The sequence below is a fragment of the Saccoglossus kowalevskii genome, chromosome 9 (genome assembly GCF_978046115.1).
Source record: "Saccoglossus kowalevskii chromosome 9, keSacKowa6.1, whole genome shotgun sequence".
NCBI classification, from domain to species: Eukaryota; Metazoa; Hemichordata; class Enteropneusta; family Harrimaniidae; genus Saccoglossus; species Saccoglossus kowalevskii.
The window spans coordinates 15,066,444-15,091,098 of NC_140649.1; the positions used below are offsets into that span (position 1 = coordinate 15,066,444).

General features: G+C 35.5%; 1 protein-coding gene across 1 annotated transcript in view; it reads left to right on the plus strand.

Moving 5' to 3' along the window:
* Positions 1-5,728: 5,728 nt before the first annotated feature.
* Positions 5,729-24,655, plus strand: part of LOC102802209 (QRFP-like peptide receptor) — a 56,547-nt gene continuing 37,620 nt past the window's right edge. The window contains exon 1 of the mRNA XM_006812638.2: positions 5,729-6,165. Coding sequence (XP_006812701.1) covers positions 5,729-6,165 — 437 coding nt within the window. The remainder of the gene's footprint in view (positions 6,166-24,655) is intronic.

The window sequence follows — 24,655 nt, forward strand, 5'->3', positions numbered from 1 at the left end:
TTACTATGCCTGTCTACAAGGTAATATATGCCAATACTCCTTTGTTTGAATGCGAGAAGATAATGTCGCTTAAAACGCCACGCGTGCGTAAACTACACGATCAGTGTGGTAAACGGGATACTGCTTGATTTCAAAGAAGCATGCATTCGATACATACTATATCTGTTTGAGTGTTTACACTCATTTAAGTCAACTCTATTATGAAATGAAAAAAAAGTATCATCTTACATAATCCATTTGTATGTATGTATGTATGAAAAGAAACATTGAATTCGCAACAGCTGTTTCAGGTGTTTTAGAGGACATGCGACTTTTGTTGTAAGAGAACAAATTAATCTCCACAAACATGGCAGAAGAAGTTATAAGTTACTGAAAGGATTGCTTAGAACACCATAAAATACAATACATAAGCACTTACTAGTCCGTTTAAAAACTCAGCCATTACATGTGTAATGGACAATGCTGAATAAGTCTAGATTGGGAAAGAGCGTTTTTATTTATGAACAACCTTTTTTTAAATGACGTTGTGACTGAACGTCTTTGCATTCAACTTTTATATAAGCGTGTATATTTGATTCAATGCTGGTAATAACTGTTGACAAAGCACAAACACATGTGACCACACTGGAGTAACTACGAGTGATGCATGTAATGCTGATAAATTGGCGAATTATAAAAAAATTGAAGTACTACTAACACCACATGGCGTTACCAAAGTAACGTTGCCAACAATTTATGTCTACTTTGCCATACAACAATGATATCCTCAGTTATTATAACGCGCGATCCAATCCAAAGATGATTTATAAAAGCGATTCATGATTCCATTTTTGTGGGGACAGATTGTACAATAGCTCTCATTATCTGATTTTGAGCGTCCGATAATTTTATTATCAAATTCAGGTCGTCACATTGTATGTGTTGCTTGAATGTCTTGCATTATTGATCTGTTACGTGATTATTGTATGATGTATGGTAGTTTAGAAATTTGTATATATCTCCCATTGATGTGTATCTATGCATCTAGATAGGTATACCAGATGATGTAAATCCACAGAGATTGAGTTGAATCAGTGAAATGTACGACACATATGATGTAATACCTTTGTTTCATTTTAAAGTTTTTTTTGCACAACACCGGAAATTCTGTGCTTGATCAATGAACTAATCTCCGGGTCAACATTTGTTTGAAACAGCTGCTGCGATCACAATACGGTCACTCGTGATGTTTATATCAAATGCGGCAAATTATAAATATTGTGTATTTCGTTATAGATGAACTACATTTTGTTACACAAATCGTGTAATGTAATATCAATAACAAATGACGGGCGACAGTTTGGCGCCACTTGATGATAAATTCATTATCTTTTGCTTAGTTTAATTAAAAGTGTCGAATTCGAATTACAGACAAGCTCTGTAAAACAGTTCTCCTTGAGGTGTATCAAAATATACAACATTTGTAAAAGGAGATCACGTGACGTGAAAGGGTTTTACTGGTACTCGCGAATGTTGAATATAGTAGACACTGTAAACATCGTTTTAATGTTGACGATAAAACGGACACAAAACACACAGTTATCAGATCAGAAAGGGTCGCTCAAGTGAAAAGCTGGCGCAAATCCACCACAGGCTGTTACTAAGCGTGATTTATTTATCATCATCGAGGTTTACTGAATACCATGTATCGTTTGTAATATTTTTTTTTATATTTCATGAATAGTCACAGTAATGAATAATAGCCAATAGTCAATATCTGTAAAGCCATGTCGTGAAAATCGTGTCGTCAATTATAGTATATTGGTCTATATGTATTTCAAGTGATATATTACCATGATGAATACCATATTGTGCTGGTAGTGCCGAAATGGCAAGGTCTTTGAGAAAGTTAATTCATGCGTTCGCCCCAATTGTCTCCCTGTTGGTTAGTCGCAATATTAACCGTCACTATCAATTTTAGATCCCTGATCAACTACGACGTGTTTTTTAATACATCGTTACATATCCCTGACACGGATTAACCAATTACTGACTGGTATGTTTGAACCCCCTGGGGGAGGGAGGGAGTGGAATAGGGCGGTTGAAATTATGTTTTCAGGACACATGGTTTAATAATCATAGTTTATTAATCGTTGTTTACAAGTAAATGTCGCGAGGTAGGTTCAATTATGAATAGTTAAATCTGAAATGCAATATCGAAATCTCAATCACATCAAATTTACGCAATAGATTTGATCCATTTCTAAAAACTATTCTCACAGAGCTATGTAACACAATATTACATGGCTGTCACGCCACATTTCCGTCACATGTCTCCCCCATTTTCATAGCTGTCAATTACATCCTTAGGCTCCTTTGTGGTAGAGTTAATTTACACAATTTATGCGTCTGTTCTATAGGCAGAATTATATAAATTTTTAATCATGTAAAAATGTGCGCGTAACGTAGTTCCTGATTACTGCATGACCTCGTTGTGTCCTATGTTTTATAAGGACTGTAACAAGTTATTGAAAAGTGTAAAAAAGAGTAACTTTTGATTAAAGTATTAGAAGCTGTTTGGACTCTTACATGGCAACACATAGACGTAGGTGAGCAATCTAATGAAGGCAGCGTTTCGTAATAATAATGACGTACGATTCGATCAGTGGGTGTTGAGTAAAATTACATAAATACTTGAACTGAATACAACATCGTACATCATCATAAATATTACGGTTTACATGTATGAGTTGTGCGGCTGGTAATGACAGATTAATGAAAACTAAACTAATACAAAATTGTGCTGCTTTGGCCAAATTTAATATAATTCACCGCATACGGGCAGCAGAAGTGTGTAGATCGACCTTTTTTAATAACGTAAAAATGTTTTGTTGATCTGTTTGTAAACAATAAACCCACCTTTACAAACTTCTAGCATATTATAGATTACCGGGGATATTTTTACAAATAGACTTAGTTTGTATGAGTTTGAACGTTTTAGTGGGTCTTTAAACAAAGTGTGAACAACTATTTTGACACAAAGAGGAGTAGATATGGCATGCACATATACGTTGTTACAAACCCTACAGCCACAAATGTCACTGTTGACCACAATATTTAACACAGGGATTTGCGATCTTGCATTGAGGGTTTATTTTACAATATTTTCTACTTAGTAGATGTTTAATTGGGCTGATATGATGTTTGACACATGTTTCATACCTTTATGACTTTTATATTCGTGTAACCTTGACATCCCAGAAGTGAGTCTCAAAAATTACTAATCTCGAATTTGACATGAGGACATCCATTAAAGTACAGTTATCATATTTGGAGAACGTTCATTCATTGATCAAATAGGGGGGGGGTGGATTTTCCCGAATGTTGTTAACATTTACAAATGTTACGTTGCGTTGGTTACACCAACAGTTATGCACTCAAATGCCGTTTTTATTCGCGTACAAAATAGGTGCAAATAAAAAGGTCCGTATATTCTTGCAATGTCCCTTTTATTAAAAGAAGCAATTCAATCTCAGCGGCATTTACAAATAAAACATCAGTGGCGCATATTACGAGACAAGTTAAAATGTAAATAAACTGTAGTATGTCGAATTGAATCTGTAATATGGGAAATGTGATCACATGGGTGATACATCATTGTAACTTTCATATTAAATTGAGCTGTCAATATGATCAATCACGAAATATTTCGTATTAACAAATATAGACTAATGAATCCAGCAAAGTTGATGACTATATTTGAAAATAATAAGAAGAATATTTTAAAATGTTACTCAAAGAGAGGACAAACTCTGACATTCACGGCAAAGATCATAACTAACATGAGTTGGGTTTCTGTTTTCTCTCGAATATATAAATCAAAATCACTATTATGTAAAGATGTCAACTTTTAACGTCGGGTTTCGGGGACGTGACGCGATCAACCATAAATTGTATCCAATCTCGATGAAAAAGTCAATTTAGTGAACTATCCGATTTTATCACGGGTGTGATTATTGACTTCGGTAACGCTGATATCAATCAGGAAGCGATTAGAAAGCGCGACTGCAGTCAACGATAAATACAATCTCATTATATATACAATAACAGTGTACGGGGTATCCTGACAGTCACGATGTGAATACCGCTTATGTGTTCTACGATGAATTATACAGCTTTAACCGAGACTGTTTTACGAGCGTACAATTGACTTGACTTTAAGTATGTCTCGCGATAAGAGTGTTTTACGCATGGGGTGTATATACTTGTTCAAACTATATAGCGTAGTTGAGTTCAAACTATATAGCGTAGTTGAACCATTTTTTTTTCAACACTTGTACTCACTTTTATTTTTGAAACCAACCGTTAACATAGTACAAGTTATAATTATGATTTAAAATCAAATTGATTATATTGTCATAGTCGTCGTGCTGCGTCACGTTCGATATTGGAAACCAGGTGACGTATACAACGAGTGTAACATATATTGTTTGTTTATCTGATTTGCGTAACATATGCACAACGAGGCCATGATTTGTTGTCGTTTTTCCTTAGTATAGATACTACAAATTATGCTACTTATTGCTAATAACTTAAAACAATAAACGCACGAGAATGATAACTATAATAGACACTATGTATCTGTGCAGCAATTATAACAGTTTATAGATATATTTACTTTACTTTTTTTTGCAGCAATTCCATCTGCATTCAACATAATTATATCAGAAATGACAAATAATTGCATTATAATGAGCTATCAAGTTTAAGTAGTGACAGACATACATGACAAACATCACGGACATACCCCTTTACTGATAGTTAAATGAAGGGTACGAGAACGATAACGGTATAACAACTTAATGGACTACCCGATATTTGCATACCTAATTACTCATATTGACAAATTGAAGATAAAAATGCATGATGGCATATTTGTGAAAGATCAAATAATAATAATAATAATAGTTTACTGCAAAAAGGTTTAGATGGAGTGATCAGGTTGCATTCCGGTTACATGAGAATAGTCTGGTGACGTGTTGTTACCCATGATACCGACTGGAAATTATATTTTGGCTGTTCCGATAGACGTGGAACTTGAAACTGCGTATGGAAACCATACTTTGGCGACTCAAGCACTACTACCGTTACAAATATTCGCGCGATTAAATACATGATAACACAATACTCCGCCCCCTGTAGCAAACGGACATATATTTAATTGTTTTATTTGATACACAATGCTGGAATCTAACAAAATGTCATCGATCGCGGATTTATTTGTTAACAGAAATACGTTTGTGTCACTTTAGCATCGGCTGAGGCCTGGTTTGCAATGAGTCTTATATTCATATCAATATTTCTAGGTGTAGCGTTGATGTAGCGTTTCCCCCACAGTGCCGATCATATGTAAGTAGATTTCTGAAACAAGGTCAAGGGTTTACGCTTCCTGGATGATATATGTGTGACGTGCGTAACTGAGACACCCGCGACCAGGACAAAAAGCACTGAAGAGAGCTTCCCCTGGCATACCGTCATGCATTGCGGGGTGTATTTCATTGTCAGCGGTAAAATAGAGTCATCATACACCGTTCGCGGCTGTTAATATCAGTTTGTGTTATCGCTGATACAAGTACATTGCGAGTATTCCTATAAAGAAACTGTTATTGAAGAGAATACCCAGTCACATTGTACAGAATGATACGTTCGTACTGATCTTCATTTGCTGGTGTCTGCTACAACGCGAGTGATGGAGTACGTTAGCAATTCTTCTCACTGGACTCCAACCATCGCCGCGATTGGAAATCCTAGCGACGGTTACTCCGTTAACGACTACATGTATAATAGCAACGACACGTTCTCCCCGCCAGGACCGCCGCCGATTGAAGTATGGCTACCCTCCGTCCTAGTGTACGCGATCACTTTCGTGGTTGGTCTAATCGGTAACGTATTAGTGATATTTTCAATACAGAAATGCAGAAGTCTCCAGAACGTGACCAACACCTTTCTGGCAAGTTTGGCCACAGCAGACCTGATAATAGTCGTGATCGTCATACCATTCCAAACACCAACCTATTTCCTCTGGAAATGGGAACTGGGAGAAACTGTCTGCAAATTACTGCCATACCTTACGTTGCTTTCCAGCGCCTCCTCGGTTTTTATGCTCACTACTCTGAGTATTGAAAGGTAGGTAGATCCTTCAGTTCGTACCATATATATTATGGTACCATATATATATATATATATATATATATATATATATATATATATATATATATATATATATATATATATATATATATATATATATATATATGGTACCATAATATATATATATATATATATTAGGTGAGTGCTTTGGGAGATAAATGAGCGCGATATTACCCAGACATTATATTTGCGCGAGCGTGTCAACAACAATATCGTGTTCATTTTATACATTATACAGTCCTGTTCCCTGAGCCTAGCATCAGTCGGTATCATTCTCAGTTCCAGACTTTTGTCTTTGTTCTACTGCCAATCAATTGCGTTCAGCGAAGAAATTATATTATAAATACATTATGGCGCACTGTATACCTTGTATACATGACCTACACAGTTAACAAACACAAATGAAATTAAATTAGTAAACGTATTTATTTTTGCCTGAAATACTGAATTTCCATTCTTTTGTTGGTGGCGATAATTCAAGTGATATAGACAATTGTACTGACGGAAATGCGATCTAATTGACAGTAACTAGAGTATTTTTTCAAGAGTATGACGTATTATTATTATTATCGGAAGTTATTAGTGTTAATGTGCCTTAATTATCCAAATTATTTAGCGCGCACGTTTTACTACTCAAAGTAGTGAAGAATAGACTTAATATTACAGGATAGAAAATATTAGATTTCACAATAACATAATCTTATTAAAAGATGTGTATAATGTGTCATTTCCTTTTGCTGTCGGGTTTATTTATAAAACTAGCGTTATCGGGACAGTGGACTCATGCGTTCAATGAGCTTTCGTCGCAGGTCGTTTGTTTCATGAATTTAAAGTGAATATCGCGACACCCATTTTAAAGGGTTGTTCCCATCGCAGCCGGCATGTAGCTGATATTTCTCCGACAATATAATAGAAGGAGACTTTATATACAACCCTAAAACAAGGTTTATTTTCAAATGAATGTCTACCAAATACCAAACACGTGTATCAATGAATAAAATATCACATCGCCTTTAATTTTTCGCTGATATGATTACGCGTTAGACTGTCTCATTCATTAGTGTTCAATCTATCATGTATACAGTCTTAAAAAAACGTCCTGCAAATTTTATTGATCCATAAAGTATTACATTCAGACAGCTCTCAAGATATCTGCTTTAATCATATCGTCTTGGATGAAATAAGGTGGAATACCAGTCCCAATCCCGTACCCCGGGCAATTACAAGACACTTCCAAATAATTACACGAAATCACGATCTTATCGGCTGCAAGGACGTACAGAAGTAACTGTCTCCACATTTACATTCAGTTCCATGTCCATTTCTCTGGGGACGTGACCTGTCGATTGGGGGGAGGGCTCTAAAGGTCAAGGAATGTAAGCATCCTAAGGGCATTTGCAGAAAACATTACAAGATAATTACGGTTGAGTTGTCAGTATCAGTAATTAATTCTGTTTTGGGTTGCTTCTCCAAGATTGATTATTTTCAAACACTGATAAAGCTGACAGTGACGTCATATGAAGATTTTACACGTATATCGGTAATATTGCGTGACGTGGGGAAATAGACGTTTAGACGTTTTAATAGCGCGTCAATTTTCCCGGGAACGTTCGTTTGCGGTCGCTCCAATCGCAACGCAGAGTGCACACTGAATTTCAAAATTTCATATTTTGTCATATTTATTTTATAAATATGTGCGTTTCTTTGTTATCCCAGTTCGCTGTAAACATCCGAAACATTAAGGAAGTATTAAAGAGCATCTCCGCAATCCCGGGGATTGCACGAATGTGTAGTTGGAATCATATTTTATGAGCCTTGTAACTGCTAGTCTCTTTGTGTGTGCGCCTGCTCCAAGCATGTGTTGTTGGGTATCGGTTGTGTGTGTGTGTGTGTTTTGTCCTACACTCGTGCTGTTGGAATGTTCTACATACTAGAAAAGTCATATAAGCAACGTGTTTCATAAAACATCAACGCATATAGCTTTTAAAACGACTTCTTCGCGTAGACGTCTCCAGTTCTACAGTTTACACTAATTGGCCTGGTTGGACAACAAGTTTAGAACGTATCACTTATATCACTAACACCATGCGTGCATAAACACACCCAGAGATTGAACAAACAACTCGGGATTGACACTTTGATTTTGTATAAACCTAGGATTAACACTTTGATTTTGTATAAACCTAGGATTAACACTTTGATTTTGTATAAACCTAGGATTAACACTTTGATTTTGTATAAACCTAGGATTGACACTTTGATTTTGTATAAACCTAGGATTAACACTTTGATTTTGTATAAACCTAGGATTAACACTTTGATTTTGTATAAACCTAGGATTGACACTTTGATTTTGTATAAACCTAGGATTGACACTTTGATTTTGTATAAACCTAGGATTAACACTTTGATTTTGTATAAACCTAGGATTGACACTTTGATTTTGTATAAACCTAGGATTAACACTTTGATTTTGTATAAACCTAGGATTAACACTTTGATTTTGTATAAACCTAGGATTGACACTTTGATTTTGTATAAACCTAGGATTGACAATTATTTTGAGCACTCATAACCGTGACGACTGTTTAAAACATGCTTTCTTGACGTTTTCATGCGTAAATTACGCTGAAATGTCACCCAAACTGTAAAGTAACATCACAATTGTAGGGTATTTGCAGAAAACATTACAATATAATTATTTGTATCCTTTGTATACTCATGGATATGTACGATAAAAACAATACCGTACCCAACGCATTGTGATTGTCGAAAAGATGGATTCGCGGAGTACCACGAATCGATGTATCACACTTGAGCGTCATTTGCATACTGATATTCTCGCTGGAAATATTTAAACTTTATTTCTTACTTTTGTAGTTTTATCATTCCTAGTCGTGTTGTATTTTACGTCTTAGTTTTTAACTTGAAGACCATATTGCTAGACCTTTCTGTTTTAATAAAATCAAGTGTTGTGCCAATAAAAACAACAACAACAACAGCAACAACAACAACAACAACAACAACAACACACATACATAAAATCAGTATATCAAGACTTATTCACATTTCTACATTCACCGGAAAAACACAGATTGTAAGTTAGCGCGAAAATGAGATTTTGCGGATTATTTATGCGCTGTACAGTAATTTGAAATGAAATCAATTTTTCTCCGGCAGATCATCCAAAACATCTATTAAATAATCACAATTGTCAAAATATTTAAATGTGCCTAATTATTTACTTATGTTTTTTTAATTACTGTATATTTATCTATGTTTTTTTTACTTGCAATGCCTTAGTGTTGAATGCCATCTTGTTTTTCATGAATAATGTAAGTAGCCCTCTAAATTATCTATGTGAGAACACGAACGTTAACGCTGAAGGCCGGGTCAGTGAGAGGTTTGTTTTTGCAGTTCACACGAAGTGCGAAAGCAACTTTGATAAGAACACACGAGTTTCCAGGTTACACAATAACAGTAAACCGCATATTACGAGATTAACGTAATATTGTTTTATAAACGAACTGATCAGCATAAAACAGACGCTCGGTAGAACATTGTCGTATTTCCTAATCACTATCGATAACCATTGACGTTTGATTATAGTGCTTGGTTATCACAAGTACAGGGATAATTACACAGATGATTTCCTTCTACAGCCACTATGATACCTCGGCGTAAGAACACAAATTATACGAGATTACTCGCTCACGGGCTACATCTATTACAACAGGATTCAAAGGTTGGCTCTACAAAAGAAGTATGAAATGATGATTATCCGACCTGTAGATCAGCATTGTACCGTTGCCTAGCAGCAGTTTTTTTTATTTTGCGTCAGGAATGAATGATACCCGGTGTGATGGATACCCGTAGGCAAAATACCTTTCTTTCACAGAACGTATACATGTTAGTTATAGTATTATGATGTATCCAATATAACTTTGATCAAATAAATTATACTGATTTGTGAATTGGATGATATCTATGTATATTCGACGCCTTTGTGAAACACACAAAGGGCGAGATATTGATAGCATATTATCAATATTGCGATACCAGGGAGAAAAAAAAAGTACGCGAATGATACGGCTTTTTACATTCCGTTATATACAACGAATCTTTCACGTCGGCAGGATAGTATGACAATGAAATATTTTGTTCATTCATCTAATTATTTACGGTTAACGTGCGTCACGACAGCCTCGTACGGTCCGACAGTCAGGTTCATATTCATATCTTGCTGCGAAATGGGTCAAATCGAAGCCATTTTTCTGCTCGATAGCATGATACGTGTTATATGCTGCGATGTGTTTTGGTGCTGCATCTTAGTAACAATGACCGTGTTGTGTTTGGATATATATATATAGTTACGTGCGCCGTAGGTATGCGAATCAAATCAACATTTACGGTTATTCTTATAGATAATTGGCATAGATAGCATTGACGCAATCTGGTTCGTAGCGTGTTGTATATAACCAATTGTTGCATGTAGATTAGGATCAATGAGCCGACCGCCTTTTCGCATGTTCTTTTGGAATTTGACATTTGGTACGTAAGTAGCGGATTAGATATGTTTTACAGATTTTAAAGACGCGTTTTGAAAGAAAACGTATGGGCATGGTTTTTGAGCAAAAAAATCACGAATCGCTCAATTAAACACGTTTGACTGCGTGCTCATTGGTTGTCCTACACTTACAGCGCTTTCAGTTTAAGTCATAGCACTGGCATCCTTGACTGGTTTGCGCTCACATACTCAAAATGTCAATTAAAACGAAACGAAATATGGAGAAACTAGAATAAGTCACACCGCTACTACCAATCCGAAAAAACTTTTGTCAATTTAGCATTTGATCATTACGGATGACATCGACGTTACTTCTGAGTCGTTAATTAGATCGGGAATACTAGACGTGTTAAGCAAATATGTAACATTCTGAGGCTAACCTATTGCGCTCACACGTCACACCAACTGAGTTATTACGACTCCCGCGTATTAGTGCAGTAAGTCCGGGTATTATACAAATACGTTTAAATCAAATAATGATATGAAATGTCCTCTGACGTAAAGTATCCAGAGTATGTTCGTTGTATACCTTACAACTGTAAGATATAAATAGGACAGTATTAATAGGACGTGTCATGACTATTTAATAATAAACTTTAGTTAACTATATTCATTATGGGTAGATTGATAAGTAGACGTCTTAGGTCAGTTATTTATGAAATGACCCTATTATAATTACCTCACTCGACCTAATTCTAAATTGACATCCGGCTTCCGTTCCGCTGGCTTCATATGCAGATATTATAATATGTTGTGCAAAGGTAGTCGTGAGCGAATATCAAACGAACGTGTACATACAGTTATTGAATCAAACTTTAAATCACGTGACATGATTTATCGTAAGATTATTGAATTGTTTTTTGAAAGCATTATCTAAAATAATATATTAAGATGAATCGACATCAAATGGATTCACGAATCAACTGAAATGATTGATATCAATGCATTACTCCCATTTATCTCGCTTAGTAGGGGTTTTGTAAATCCTATGAAAAAGACATTTGGCGATAAGAGACGTTTTATACCGAACATCTAATTAATTTAATTTTGAATCTTTAGAGAATGTCATCCCAGATATAGCCATGCGTGAGACCGCTGTCACAGCATTTTTTTTACGTAGTTAATAATCCAGAAAAGCATTTACATTCTGTCTGTACAGTGTGCTCGTCATGAAAATGCAACAGTGCATGATTGTCATTGCGTAAGATTGATTTTTGCAACTGTCGCACCGACATCCAGCATGGAATTTGATTGATTTAGTGTTTAACCTTTCCCATTAACGTTTTTGTTGTTGCAGCATTGTCCAAACGTGTATACGATATTCTTATAGTAACTACTTTATTAATGTTGCACCAATGTGTTTATTAATGTTGTCTTGATCGAAATGTTTGAAAGCAAAATATAAAATTATCTATTTTCTGAAAAATTAAAAATTAAAAAAAAAATGCATGAAATTATAGAATACAACCCAATACGATGGATAATCCATTTTGGCATCTCATAGCCGTGCGCTATCCATTGTCATGGTAACCCAAAATAGATACATATTTATTTTGCGAGGGAACGTCTCGGTCCGTGCTCGTTCTAATACGGACACACTATCGCGAATATATAGTTCATGCTCTGTATTACACGTATAAAGTTGAAATATACGATTAAACGCGCCTTAGAAAAGGCTTATGGCAATACCAGAAGGAATAATAAGATAACTCTATCTATAACGCGGAAAACTTATTTAAATTCAAGGCTATCACAATTCAACGAGTATTTAAATGAAATGTAACTGTTATAAATTAGCCTGACATTCATTCATTTAAGCACGTAACAGTTGTATAATGTCGTTGCAAATGAATATTTAGTAAATGCATGTATTAACAAAAAAGACTTAGATCAAGTAAGCTGCTACATTCGAAGTCCCTGAATTGAAAATAAATGTGTTTTCTTTGAATGAATGCACTTATTTTGTATTTAGCTGTGAATACGTGACATGATGGCTAAATGTAGAATGTGATTTTTCCAGACAGCGAACAAGTATCAATCGCCCGCTTAAAAAAACGTTACATGCGAATACTTAGTAAATGTATATATTATGAAAGACTCATTTCAAGAAAAATGTTATGTTCAAAGTCTCTGAAGTATAAATATATTTTTGTGAACGACTGCACGTATTTTGTAATTAACTGAAAACGTGACATAACTACTATATCGTAGAATGCGATGCTTACAGACAGTGAACCAATATCAGTATCTCATTTATTGGATACAAAGGATGTTTTTAATTGGTGGGTTTCAACAGTACTGTTGGTTAAAACCGAAATAACAATTTACTGGGAAGACTGGAAGTAACTGAAAAATTGCGTAGAGACTAATGACTTGATACAAGTGTACCAGTCTTTGTGTTCTTTTCCAAGGTGTCACGTTATTGTACCTGCGATAAAAAGCACATTGTCTCTACAGCTAACAATGGAAGTTACAATTATATTAATCTGGACCATAGTTTATACTAACGAGACAATTAATATAGTATATTGAGTACAGCCAAACCTGGTTGCATCCATGCAATCTAATTTGCACTTTTGAATACATCAAGTAACAATATATGGCACTAGACACGTGGCTGCTAAATTACGGAATATTCTGTATTACAGCTCTATGAAAGAATACGTATTGTCTAAGAGCATACTTTGAGGCTTCTCGTATTAACCTTATTATGATACATCTTTTCCTTACAAGGATACACCATGGGGATGCCGAAATCCACAAATTTTAGAACAGAATCAGCGAACTTCTTTGTATGGAGTCCGGTCAAACCCTGGTGTCATCCATGTTCGCTTTTAGTATTACAGGACGCTTACGTGCGTAATCATTCCATATTTGGAATTTGCATTTCCTAATATGGTAAGATGAAAATACCCCGTAAAATACTGCAAAATCACGGCACGCTGTAACTTAGGCGTTACGGTGACAATTGTTATTTTGTTATACGTAGGTGACAAAAGACACATAATATCAAAAAGTCAGATCAATCAAGAACACCTAATTTGTTGTCAGTTTTTGACGTATCAAATCGTGCCATATATATTACCTCGACTCAATGACATTTTAGCTGAAATTTGAATCTACCATAAATAATACATTCCTTCAAGAGGTATATAGTGTACAATAAATAACCAATATTTTGAGAAATTGAAGTAATGTGAGTTCATCATTTATTTCGAAATCCGATATGTCTCAACATTAAACATTTATAGTCCTAGACGTGTCACATCTCTACTTGACATCTCAATAACAATTCTTCAAATCAGTTCTGTTAGTATACCAAAGAAATTTAAGGTAGCGAGACTATTATTTGTGTTGAAAATTACGATTTTCACATTCATTTATTAATTGATGAAATGCACTATAAACTTCATCTGATAAAGTCAACGTAAACTAGAATGTCATGTAAGTTGGTTAAAATGTAGATTTTCTGATGGGAAGCAATGCAGCTTCAGTAGTGTTTCCAAAATCGACAACACAAGTTTAATCTGTGTGCCTATAAGTTTCAAAGATTAACTCAAGACAAATCAATGTTAGGGTGTGTTATCAGCAGCTATCTGACACACAATTAGTGTTTCCAAACATTTTCCAAACAAAATCATTGATTTTGGTGTTTTCATCTGCCGATTTTATTGAACTATAGCTATCCCATTCCTTTATTTTTTTGGTTTCCAATAGCCTTACACGTTTGGATGCCCCTACACATGTTAAATCAGACCTTGATGGGAAAACATATCGCTTGTGCAAATAAACAAGCTTGAAAATCTTTGCTGTGATTTCATCGACGTTTTCTAGGAGTTTATGTTTTTCAAAATACAAGGTCTTTAACAAAAAATAACGCACTCTTATTGTCGTCGGATTAACACCAAATTTTCACGGCTTTAAGGTGACAATGAGAGGAACTTGAATGAGTCCAGACAAACTATTTCATGGATTATTTACCAATTTGTTGTGGTTTGAGTTGGGGGCAATGTGACTAAAACAGAAATTAAAATTCAGGACACTACTTTTTAAAATGCGTTGCTTGAATAAAACTGACCAGACACATTCAATTTACCAGACTATTGAACAACTACGAAAAGTGAAAAAAAACTTCTTATCACCAGCATAAATGCGTAATTATTTTTTTAAAAAAAAAGTAATTTTTCACTTTTGATTAAGTAACGCACCGTAGAATGCAGATACGGGCATGGCAAACACACTTTTGAAAAGCTTGAAGTCTGGCGATTTTAAAAATATATACTTTCCTGGATCTATTTGTAGTCATTTGGTCACAATTAGAAGATGAAAACAAGTATGCAAATAATAGTCCCGCTACCTTAATTTAATATGATATACTTAGTTTGCATAGAAAATAAATATATGTACTCATATATAATGTCTAAAACTCGATTGTTTTGGTACATTCATTTTTTTTTCAAATAGCCTATATACAGTATGCTATATTGCGTAGGGGAATAAAAACTCTTAGTTAAATGATTGATATCAATATTGAGTAAATGACATAGGATTTCAACAAGTAGACCACTCCATATGTACCTCCATATGCTTGTCAATATTTTTGAAACCATTCATCGTCACACACACCGACAAACACATGCTTAGCTCCCTAAACAACGAAGAGAATTGTAATGCAATATGGTTGACCGTGCATTCAATCTCTTGTGTTATATTGACGTCAATATGATGGGATACTTTCACTCGTCTCTGCCTCATCATCTCTGCCAGATAAAAGAGAGCTCTAAATCAACCCGTTCGTCGTCTATGATGTAACCATTACGTCTTCATTGCATACGTACATCGGTGTATTTTCGAAACGCATGACAGACAACGAGTTGAAATCTCTAAAACATCGTAATATATTAATAGAGTAGTCAAGATTATTGTCGAGACGTCGTCCAACAGACTTTCAGGGTCAGTAAAATTAGAGATTTTGTCTAGTAAAAATCGTCATCTGCTTTGTGTAATCTAATTCGATTTTATAATAAATCAATGTCAAGTAATACAATTCATAACAAAACCCGTGGTGTCCGCCTTAGCTTCTCCTATACAAAATGTATTATATATTTACAGAAATGCAATATCCCCATAAAAATGCAATATCCCCATAGAAAATACATTGCAACAGACTCACGATATAGTGACTCCTCTACTTATACATTTCACCTATGCCCCCCCATAGGTTATATTGCCATGTCCCAATACAATATATTTCATAAACGTATTTGAGTTATTTACAGCGTGTTAACATACGGCATAACCTTAGGATAGAATGCTATTTGTGCGTTTTGACATTTACTCACGTTTAAGGGCGGTATCATACATTCAAATAATTTTGCTATCAGACTGGTAGTTAAAGAATAACAAATATTTTTTTCACGGATCTATCCCAACTGACAGGCGTATCGTTTTCATTGTCTCAGGATCATGAAAAACCGACACGATGATGAAAGGTGAAATTGAAAGGTGTAAACAAATGTGTTCTCTATGTTATTATTCTAAATTTGAAGATAACTATCAATATTTATTAATTTGTCTGATTTTTGTGGAATTTTAGAAAAAAATGCATCCCAAGATATTATTATTATTATTATTACACGTCTTCATATAATTAATTCGTAAAATGGTCAAAGACGATTGAATATATAGGTTTATTATAGTGTATAAAATCTCCATAACTCCAATATCAAATCTAATGTATCATACAGGGGCGTCTAAATATTGGATCCTATATACGAAGCCGAATTTCGAAATTAATGTTATGTTTAATAACATGTACATTTGATATAATGTACCACATTATCACCAGATGGGATAACACGTACACACGTGTCCATCAAACTGTAACGTATTATACCGGTACGTGACGCATTCGTACCTTTAGACTGGTTTAGCTGTTTTGCTTAGAAGTAGAGATTAGTGTATACCCACCATACACAAAGAATGAAAGTCAGTTGCGATGTAGTAAGTAGTTTAAGACCAACATTGACACTGATCGATATTGTTTCTTAAAATACACCGAGATGTGCGATTCCATGCAGACGACAATGAAGACGTGTGACGTCATCAGCAATTTAAAAGGGCTTTAACTTATTTTTTTTTTATTTTGACTGAGCTAAAATTAACATGGCGTGGTACTTACGTGTACTTACGTGAGTAAATACGTGACGGCACATGTCATATAACCTGAAATATACTTATGATAATAGCATGCACGTATCTGGAAAATATTTATCTCATGCATATTCATTTGATACCACATACTTTATTTTATGAATTTAAAAATGCACCTCAGGTCACAGGAAAAGGGAAATTGGTCAACTGAAATATAGTTTAATAGTTTGTTCTGCGCCAATCTATGATGAAAGATGTTTGAAACTGCTTCGACCGCACGTAATTACGTAAAAAATGCAGCATGACCTAACCAGGGCGTAGTTGAGAAATAACCATGGAAACAGGTGTATAATTATCTGGTTTTAGAAAACGGAAATTCTACGGAAGATGAGCGTTTTGGTTCTGTATTTACTATGCTAATATTAACTGAATGAAGTAAGTTAATGACTTTTTTTTTACGCTGACATAATCAGAAAATTTATTGCTTATAAGAGAAGTTGCACATCCTGAGGAAATTAGAAAATGTAGCAGATTAATGAAGTACGTCGCTACAGAGTACTTTTGCTGTATTGAATTTCTTTCTTTTTCGATTATGTTTCTGTTATTCCATAGATTAGTTATTATGTTTAAATAATTCACGTTCACAAAGTTAATGCATCTAACACTGACGTGTATATCGGAATAATGTCGCAGCATGGTTACCTCCTTAAGGTTAATTAATATAGTTTTATGAAAGCTCTTCGAAATTTGAGTTACTTTATTGCTATAGATAGTCATATGCGGGAACATTGCGGTAAGATCAACATTTGAATAATTTACCTTGGTCATTAAGACAATACATGGAACTATTTGTAAAAAAAAAAACACGACTCGTTCAATTATGAAAAGTTTTACTGTTTTTTGGAGCTCGAGAAATTGAAATAATGTGTCCGAAGCTACTTTTTAAAAATAAAAATAAATGTGTCACGGACCTATTTGTAAAGATACAACAGCTTCAGATTCGTATTCTACTACATGAACGATAGAACTTGTTCGCAGGTAAGAACACTTGAGCGTTCACTACGAACACGTTTTCTTTTCTTCATTTTTTACATTTTAATTTTGCGTTTTGATTTGCAATTCCAGATTACAATTGACATTCCACTTTCGATTTACAATTCAGGTTTGTTTCTGTTTTTTCACTTTCTTGTGTTGACCTCACTTTCTTATTTGCACTTTCCACTATCATTTGTTATACTCATTCACCCATGACCTTTGACACGTTACTTCATCACATAGCCATCGAGCAATGTGGCAATAACATAACGCGTTCGTTGCAGACGAGAACATATCGTACCGGACATCAATCTGCTCGAATTTAATACAACTATGTCATTAGCTTTATATAAGTTACACTGTTTCACAGGTTGCATAACCAGAAGTGTTGACCGTGTTCTCTGTCATATTTGAAGGCTATAGCTCTTTTCCAGCTGCCACCTACCTACCTTAGAAAATTAAAAAAAAAACAAAAAAACAAAAACAAAAAAAAAACACATTTATTATTTATTAAAAGCTGAAAATAAATATAGTGATTGCATTATTTGTGATTCGCGATAAGCCAATCTTTTCACCGCCGGCGGTTATGATTGTTGGTAAACTTGTCGCATAACGATTGGCCCATGTGACGTACGGCTAATATACCTGTATCTATGTCATTTAATAGTCCAAATGACATTATGTTCCAGTTTTCGATAAAAACAATAATAATAGTCGTTTTTAATTTACAAATGCGGTGACAGAAAAATAATAACATAAAAGCGTTTGGTTACAAAATATTTTAATCAAAAACCTATGCTCGGTCAGCCACTGCTTTACTGAAACACCGCGCATAATCTCCGAAACCGCGTTGTGTGTCAACTGACGACGTTTGTGTGCCGCTATTTTGAACACACGATTTCTGGCTTGCTGCATTATTCATAAATCACTGAGATCATGACTAGGATTTTCATATAAAGAGTTTATATGCCTTTTTTTATATATATTTTTTTTATATTGCGAAAGCTTTAATAATTATCATCACATTAGTAATCGGAAACTTGCTACCTGTGACCTGCGTTTTGACGCTGTCGTAAGTTTTACTAAACACAACAAGCAGTAGTATGTCTGGTACGATATACGCGATAGGCTCTTGCCTGCAAAGAATACGTCATGCTATGGGATGAGGTCATGTGTCAAAGGTCATGGGTGAAAGGACACAACAAATGGAAGTAGAATTGCAAATCAAAAAGTGGGTCAAATTGCAAATCAAAACGGAAAGTGGAAACGCAATTGTAAACTGGAATTGCAAATCGAAAAGCAAAGTGGAAATACTAATTCGTTTTGAAAAGCAAAATATTTTCAAAGAATTTTAATTATGACATCAATTAAAGCATGGATTAAGTGACAGTAATGAAAATACGAAGTCGTGGCCCTCTTTGGTTAATTTCACTAACACTACACATGTTCTAGACTTAAAAATAGTAATGTTGTAAAATCAAAGATATGCAGACGCTAAGAAATGTTCAATTTTCTTACACATTAATGAGTGAGATTGATTTGAGGGTTTATCGTCAATTACGCAGAAAAACAAAACACATAATACACACTTTAAGAATATTATAAGCAAGGACACAACAAAACTCTAGTATCTCTAGTTTGTCTTGCGATATGTCTGTAATCATCTCGCAATTAGCGTGACTTGTAATAACACGGTGTAATTGATATGTTGGATTTTTATGACTTTGCTTTAAAATTCCGTGCTGGTCAGTAAATGTCATGTGCAAAACTTAAGTTATTGCGCTGCCTATAAAACGCGTAAATATACCGACCAAAAGTCTATTACCTGAAGCCAAGTTGCCGCCATATTTATGACAAAACCTTTTCTGCTCTGCAAATAAGATGACTAGAGTTTTAATTATCCAGATGTCGATTTTTTATTTATCTTACGAATACACGACGATAAGTGACAGGGGTATACACGTCTTTCGAGACACGGGCATCCGAACTTCCTGATGCGGCGGAACATTCCGACTTGGTTTATGTTACAGAAATACAGAATTTCCGAGCAAAAATTCTAACTGGGTCACTAAATTAAAAATCGGAAAACACAACACAGTGATGGTGTCAGTCAATACCTATGAAAATTGTGTGTTTGATCAGAAATCGCTCACCCACGATGTAAGATTATCCGATTACCTAACCATGTTACGTGTTGTGTGATTTCAGACATCGACGACCAGTGCGTGGGATGACGTAACGGCTTCTAAACTGTACCTCATTACGCTTACATTGTACTCATTACATCGAGTAAATTCGAGAGCAATCACCTGATTATTAAAGGGGATTGGGAATTGAGCTGGCAATCGTACGTCGCAATTAAAATTGTAACAAGCCATCCCAATTATCTAGAAAGCAACGTCATCGATACGTGTATGAACTATTTCGTCAAATTCCATATTCATCACGCGCCGTATAACACTCACCTTCAGGTCGACTGCGTTGAAATGTCGATTCGTGCAAGTGTATGTGCCTCTGACTTATCTGTATAAATGTCCAAATAATTATAAAGCAAGTACACGTCGAGTGGGTAATAAATTTAATTTAAAACGGAAAACAGAAACGTGCGACCGTTTCATGCACGTGCGCGATTGTATGGCGTAGGAACGCTCGTCGTGCACGCCCGCCAAGGCGAGGATGGTACATCTGTGGATGTATTTCGGATGTATGTCGTGTCCATTCCAACTATCAAAGCGAGAATAAGAATGTCCGACAACAGTTTGATTTTTTCAGTGGCCTGACATTTAAAAGGCGGTGATCGTCGCGCCGCGTCCTATTCGATATGGGACTCATAGCGACGTACACAACGCCTGTGAAAAACATTGTTTGTTTGAAATTCGAACACGCGCTGCGCGACGACCGCCGCCAATTAAAAGGAAGAGACTAACATACATGTATATTTAATAGAAAAACTAATAAATAATGACTGCTAGCATGTGTTTCGTTTTGAAACAAGCGGCTAGACGAGCAGGTTGTTGAAAAGAATCCGAAACATGCTTTTAGTAAGATCTATAAGACAACATTCAATGTAATAAAAGCTCTGTCTATACACTAGAATGTTCTTCGGGAATACTAATTAATGATATACTGCCTTAGTAAGTACTGCGCTGATCAGAAACGGTGGTGGTAATCGCGCGGATTATACCATGAATCGGATGACAATAACATGTTTACAGTGTTAAGATTACTCACAAAACGATTAAGTAACTATTCTATTGATATTTGATGTACGTCAATGCATGGTTAATGCAGTCCGCGATATTTGCACTGTTGCTCTCCGAATGCGGTATATTACGGCATCTGTGTGACCAGCTGTTTCGAAGACGACGAAATGCGATATGGTAAAATTAGTATGTGGGTGTCTTTCATGTTAGCTGTGTCAGATTATGATGACCGAATAACACATTGATAACGAAACTAAAGTCGTGAAATGCCATAATGCGCATCTTTTATAATATATTACAATGTCAATGCCTGCACGTGGTAAGTTATTAATAGCAAAGGAAACACGCGTATGGTGAGTGACATTTTTTCAGTTGTTGCCATGGTAATGGGAGAACATTTGTTTTTCAAAATTTGTCCATCTAACTAGAGTGAAGGTTTGATCAGCCTATCACCAGACACGCAGACAATACGGTTGGCTCTATGCTCTGTTTAACACTTAATGAACTTGAACATTCAATACACTCCAAGACTCGGTAAATTTGAAGTTTACTAGACTTGAACATGTGAACGCTTGCTGAACTAAATCTTGAAATATCTTGTAACTTGAGTATTCTCGATAAATATACAGTTCGATTACGTGGTTATTTTATGATTAAAACTCAACGAATGAATGTGATCACTATGAGCTTCCATAGGGCTTGACATCGGAGGCCAAGCGGTGAAGTAACACAGAGTGGTCTATGTACATTGCTGGTAATAAGACACGATCAATCGAATGTTCTGCCTGTGTTGGCTATTGATCTCAGATGATGAAGTATTGAAAGTCGCAATGTGCTCTATTAAACAGGGGTTGGCCATTTCAAAAAAAAAATATATTCAGCCCTACAATTCGTTAAAGTTTCGTCTAATCCCCATACAAAAATTGTTATACTTTGCGTTCTCTAATATATTTTACCTAAGTCATGTTCATTATCGACCCCGCACTTAAAAAGCGTAAAATGAAAAACAAATTGCTCACAAAGTTGTGAAAAGCAATTGCAAAGTTGGCAGATTTACATGTAAATGAGACCTAGTCGAATCTGGACACTAGGCCTAAAATAATTGTGTTCAAAGGCGTAAACATCAGACCGAACATACCAAGTCAGATAATTGATGATGTCATGATGTAGAAAGACGTCCATGTCTCACAGAACGACCACTCGACGACACCCTCATAACTTCAGCACGCATAAATCACTGAACTGCACTGCGTCAAACTACAGTGAAATCCATGAGTTTATGTGACACCCGCCTATCAAATCAAAAATAACGCGGACAAAATCGAAGGTTTGAATTCATGATGCGCAGAACAATCGTTATATGCTTGGATATTTTTTTTGAAACACGAGAACAGTACTCGTGAATGTGTGATTATCACGCCTTCCATACTGTTATACGCTAAAATAAACCGCGTCATCTAGTCTCCAGTTCTTGTTTGTAGAGGCGTTTTTTTAACATCGTTGTTTTAACCAATGAATTCGAGTGTAAATGGCGATTTAGGCGAGCAGTAAATGCGCGTATTGTGTCAATCCGGTGAAAAAAATACAAATTAGATTAACATATGTTCAAAATTTTGACTCAAAGTTTTGTACGAGGATACATCTTGCGCGAAGGCACGAGCAAAAATTTTCGGCCGTTGTCATGGCAACTATTAAAGAAAAATGTTTGAAAAAACGCGGATACCGTATGTTGGATGACTCATTGCTATTAGGTATTAGTCTGCGTGATGTATTTTTTTTTTACTGAATTTGGAACGTTTTTTTCATACATTCAACACAAAGGGCCACAGTCGTGTTGTACTCGGTGTGGGTTCCATGCCGCTTATACACAATACATTGTGTGTTTACATGAAATAAATGCCAATAAATAATATGGTATTGGCTTTTTATTCTTAGTTTGCAACGTAAATATATATCAGCAGATCGCGATATCCGGCTAGGTAGCGCGTTGTATAGCGATTCTATTATTTTTAGCTGTTTTACTGTAGACAAGTCTGCGTAGATAACATTTAACGCGTGTTAAATGTGGGTGGGGGGTTCTTTACTTGAGATTCAACTTTAAGTACGTCGAATTACAAAATACTAAATATTTAACTCCAGATTAAAATCGTAGTATGGTATGAAATATGCTGTATCATCCTGTATCAACCTGTCGGTGAAGCATGCAAATCCCGCGAATGTACATTATTTATTTCATTACTTATATTTCATCCGGTGCATTCTATTGTAACCGGGGATGTCCTTATTAGTGTCACTAATGGACAGGATACATTTGTGCTGTGAAGACAGATAGATCAATGGAACTAGTGTCTAAATTTAATGTCGTATTGTATACGCATATGGCTCTAGAGATGTTGACACTGAAGGTTCCATTCTTGCGGTCATTATGCATACTGTACTATTATATAAAAGAGGACAACCTGGCGTAAAATATGTGGCGTCGCTGAAGAAGCATTTGCAAACCACTTAGACGAAAATGGCCGACCAGATAACAATGAGAGGGAGAGATAGCCACGAGTCTTGTTATTACCCCCACAAATTAAATTCACTTCTGTCATCGCGTTCACTGCTCCCTTGGCTTGTGGTATTTGAACGTGATGACGGAAGAACATGAAAAGTATCTGAGAGGCGAAAACGAGTACCGTGAATGATCTTTTGATAATATAACACAGTTTACTTTAGTGACGAGTATTACAGCCATATATACCCCAGTCAGCTGATGTGTTGTATCGCTATGATGTTTGGTGTTGCGTCTCGAACACATATCAGAAGCGCGTAGGTAATTTCTGGTGTACTAATAATCCCCGTCCTCTCGCTTCGCATCACCCAATCTGTAGCTTTTCATTTGAACTCACTTCAACTTTGGCTCGGGTGATTTAACGCTGCGAATGGAAGTATTACAATGTCACTTCACGTATCCGTTAATGCACAATCACATGTAAACATGATTGGGACTGGTTTGTTAAAGTGCAAAGTTGATCTCTGTAGACCGTGGACCGTAAGTATTTATAAGAACTCACAATGCCATACAATAATAGTATGCATATCCTAGAAATATTCATTCAGAGTGAAAAAAGAGACACACAATGTTTCGATTAAGAGAATAATGTAACATTATATTGCGTCCATTGACCACTACAATATCACCGGAATCATCAAAAATTTATGATTTTGCGTTTACTGCGAGATCTCGCGTAATGTATGGAAGACGCTGATCGAACGTCTGTCGAAGAATTGAATGAATTGATTTTTAACTTGAATTTCTTTTTTGTCGAAATGTCATGCGTACAGAGGGAAATATGGTGCTGAGATATCCTTACTTCATAAAAAATGACCGCTATCAAATGGGTATATCACAGTATTAAACATGGAAATACCCCCAGCAAATACTTTCGCGTTTTCTGAATCCCACGCGGCGTTTGTTTGTCCACGTATATCGCGGGATCTCGCAGTAAACGGAATATGGTCT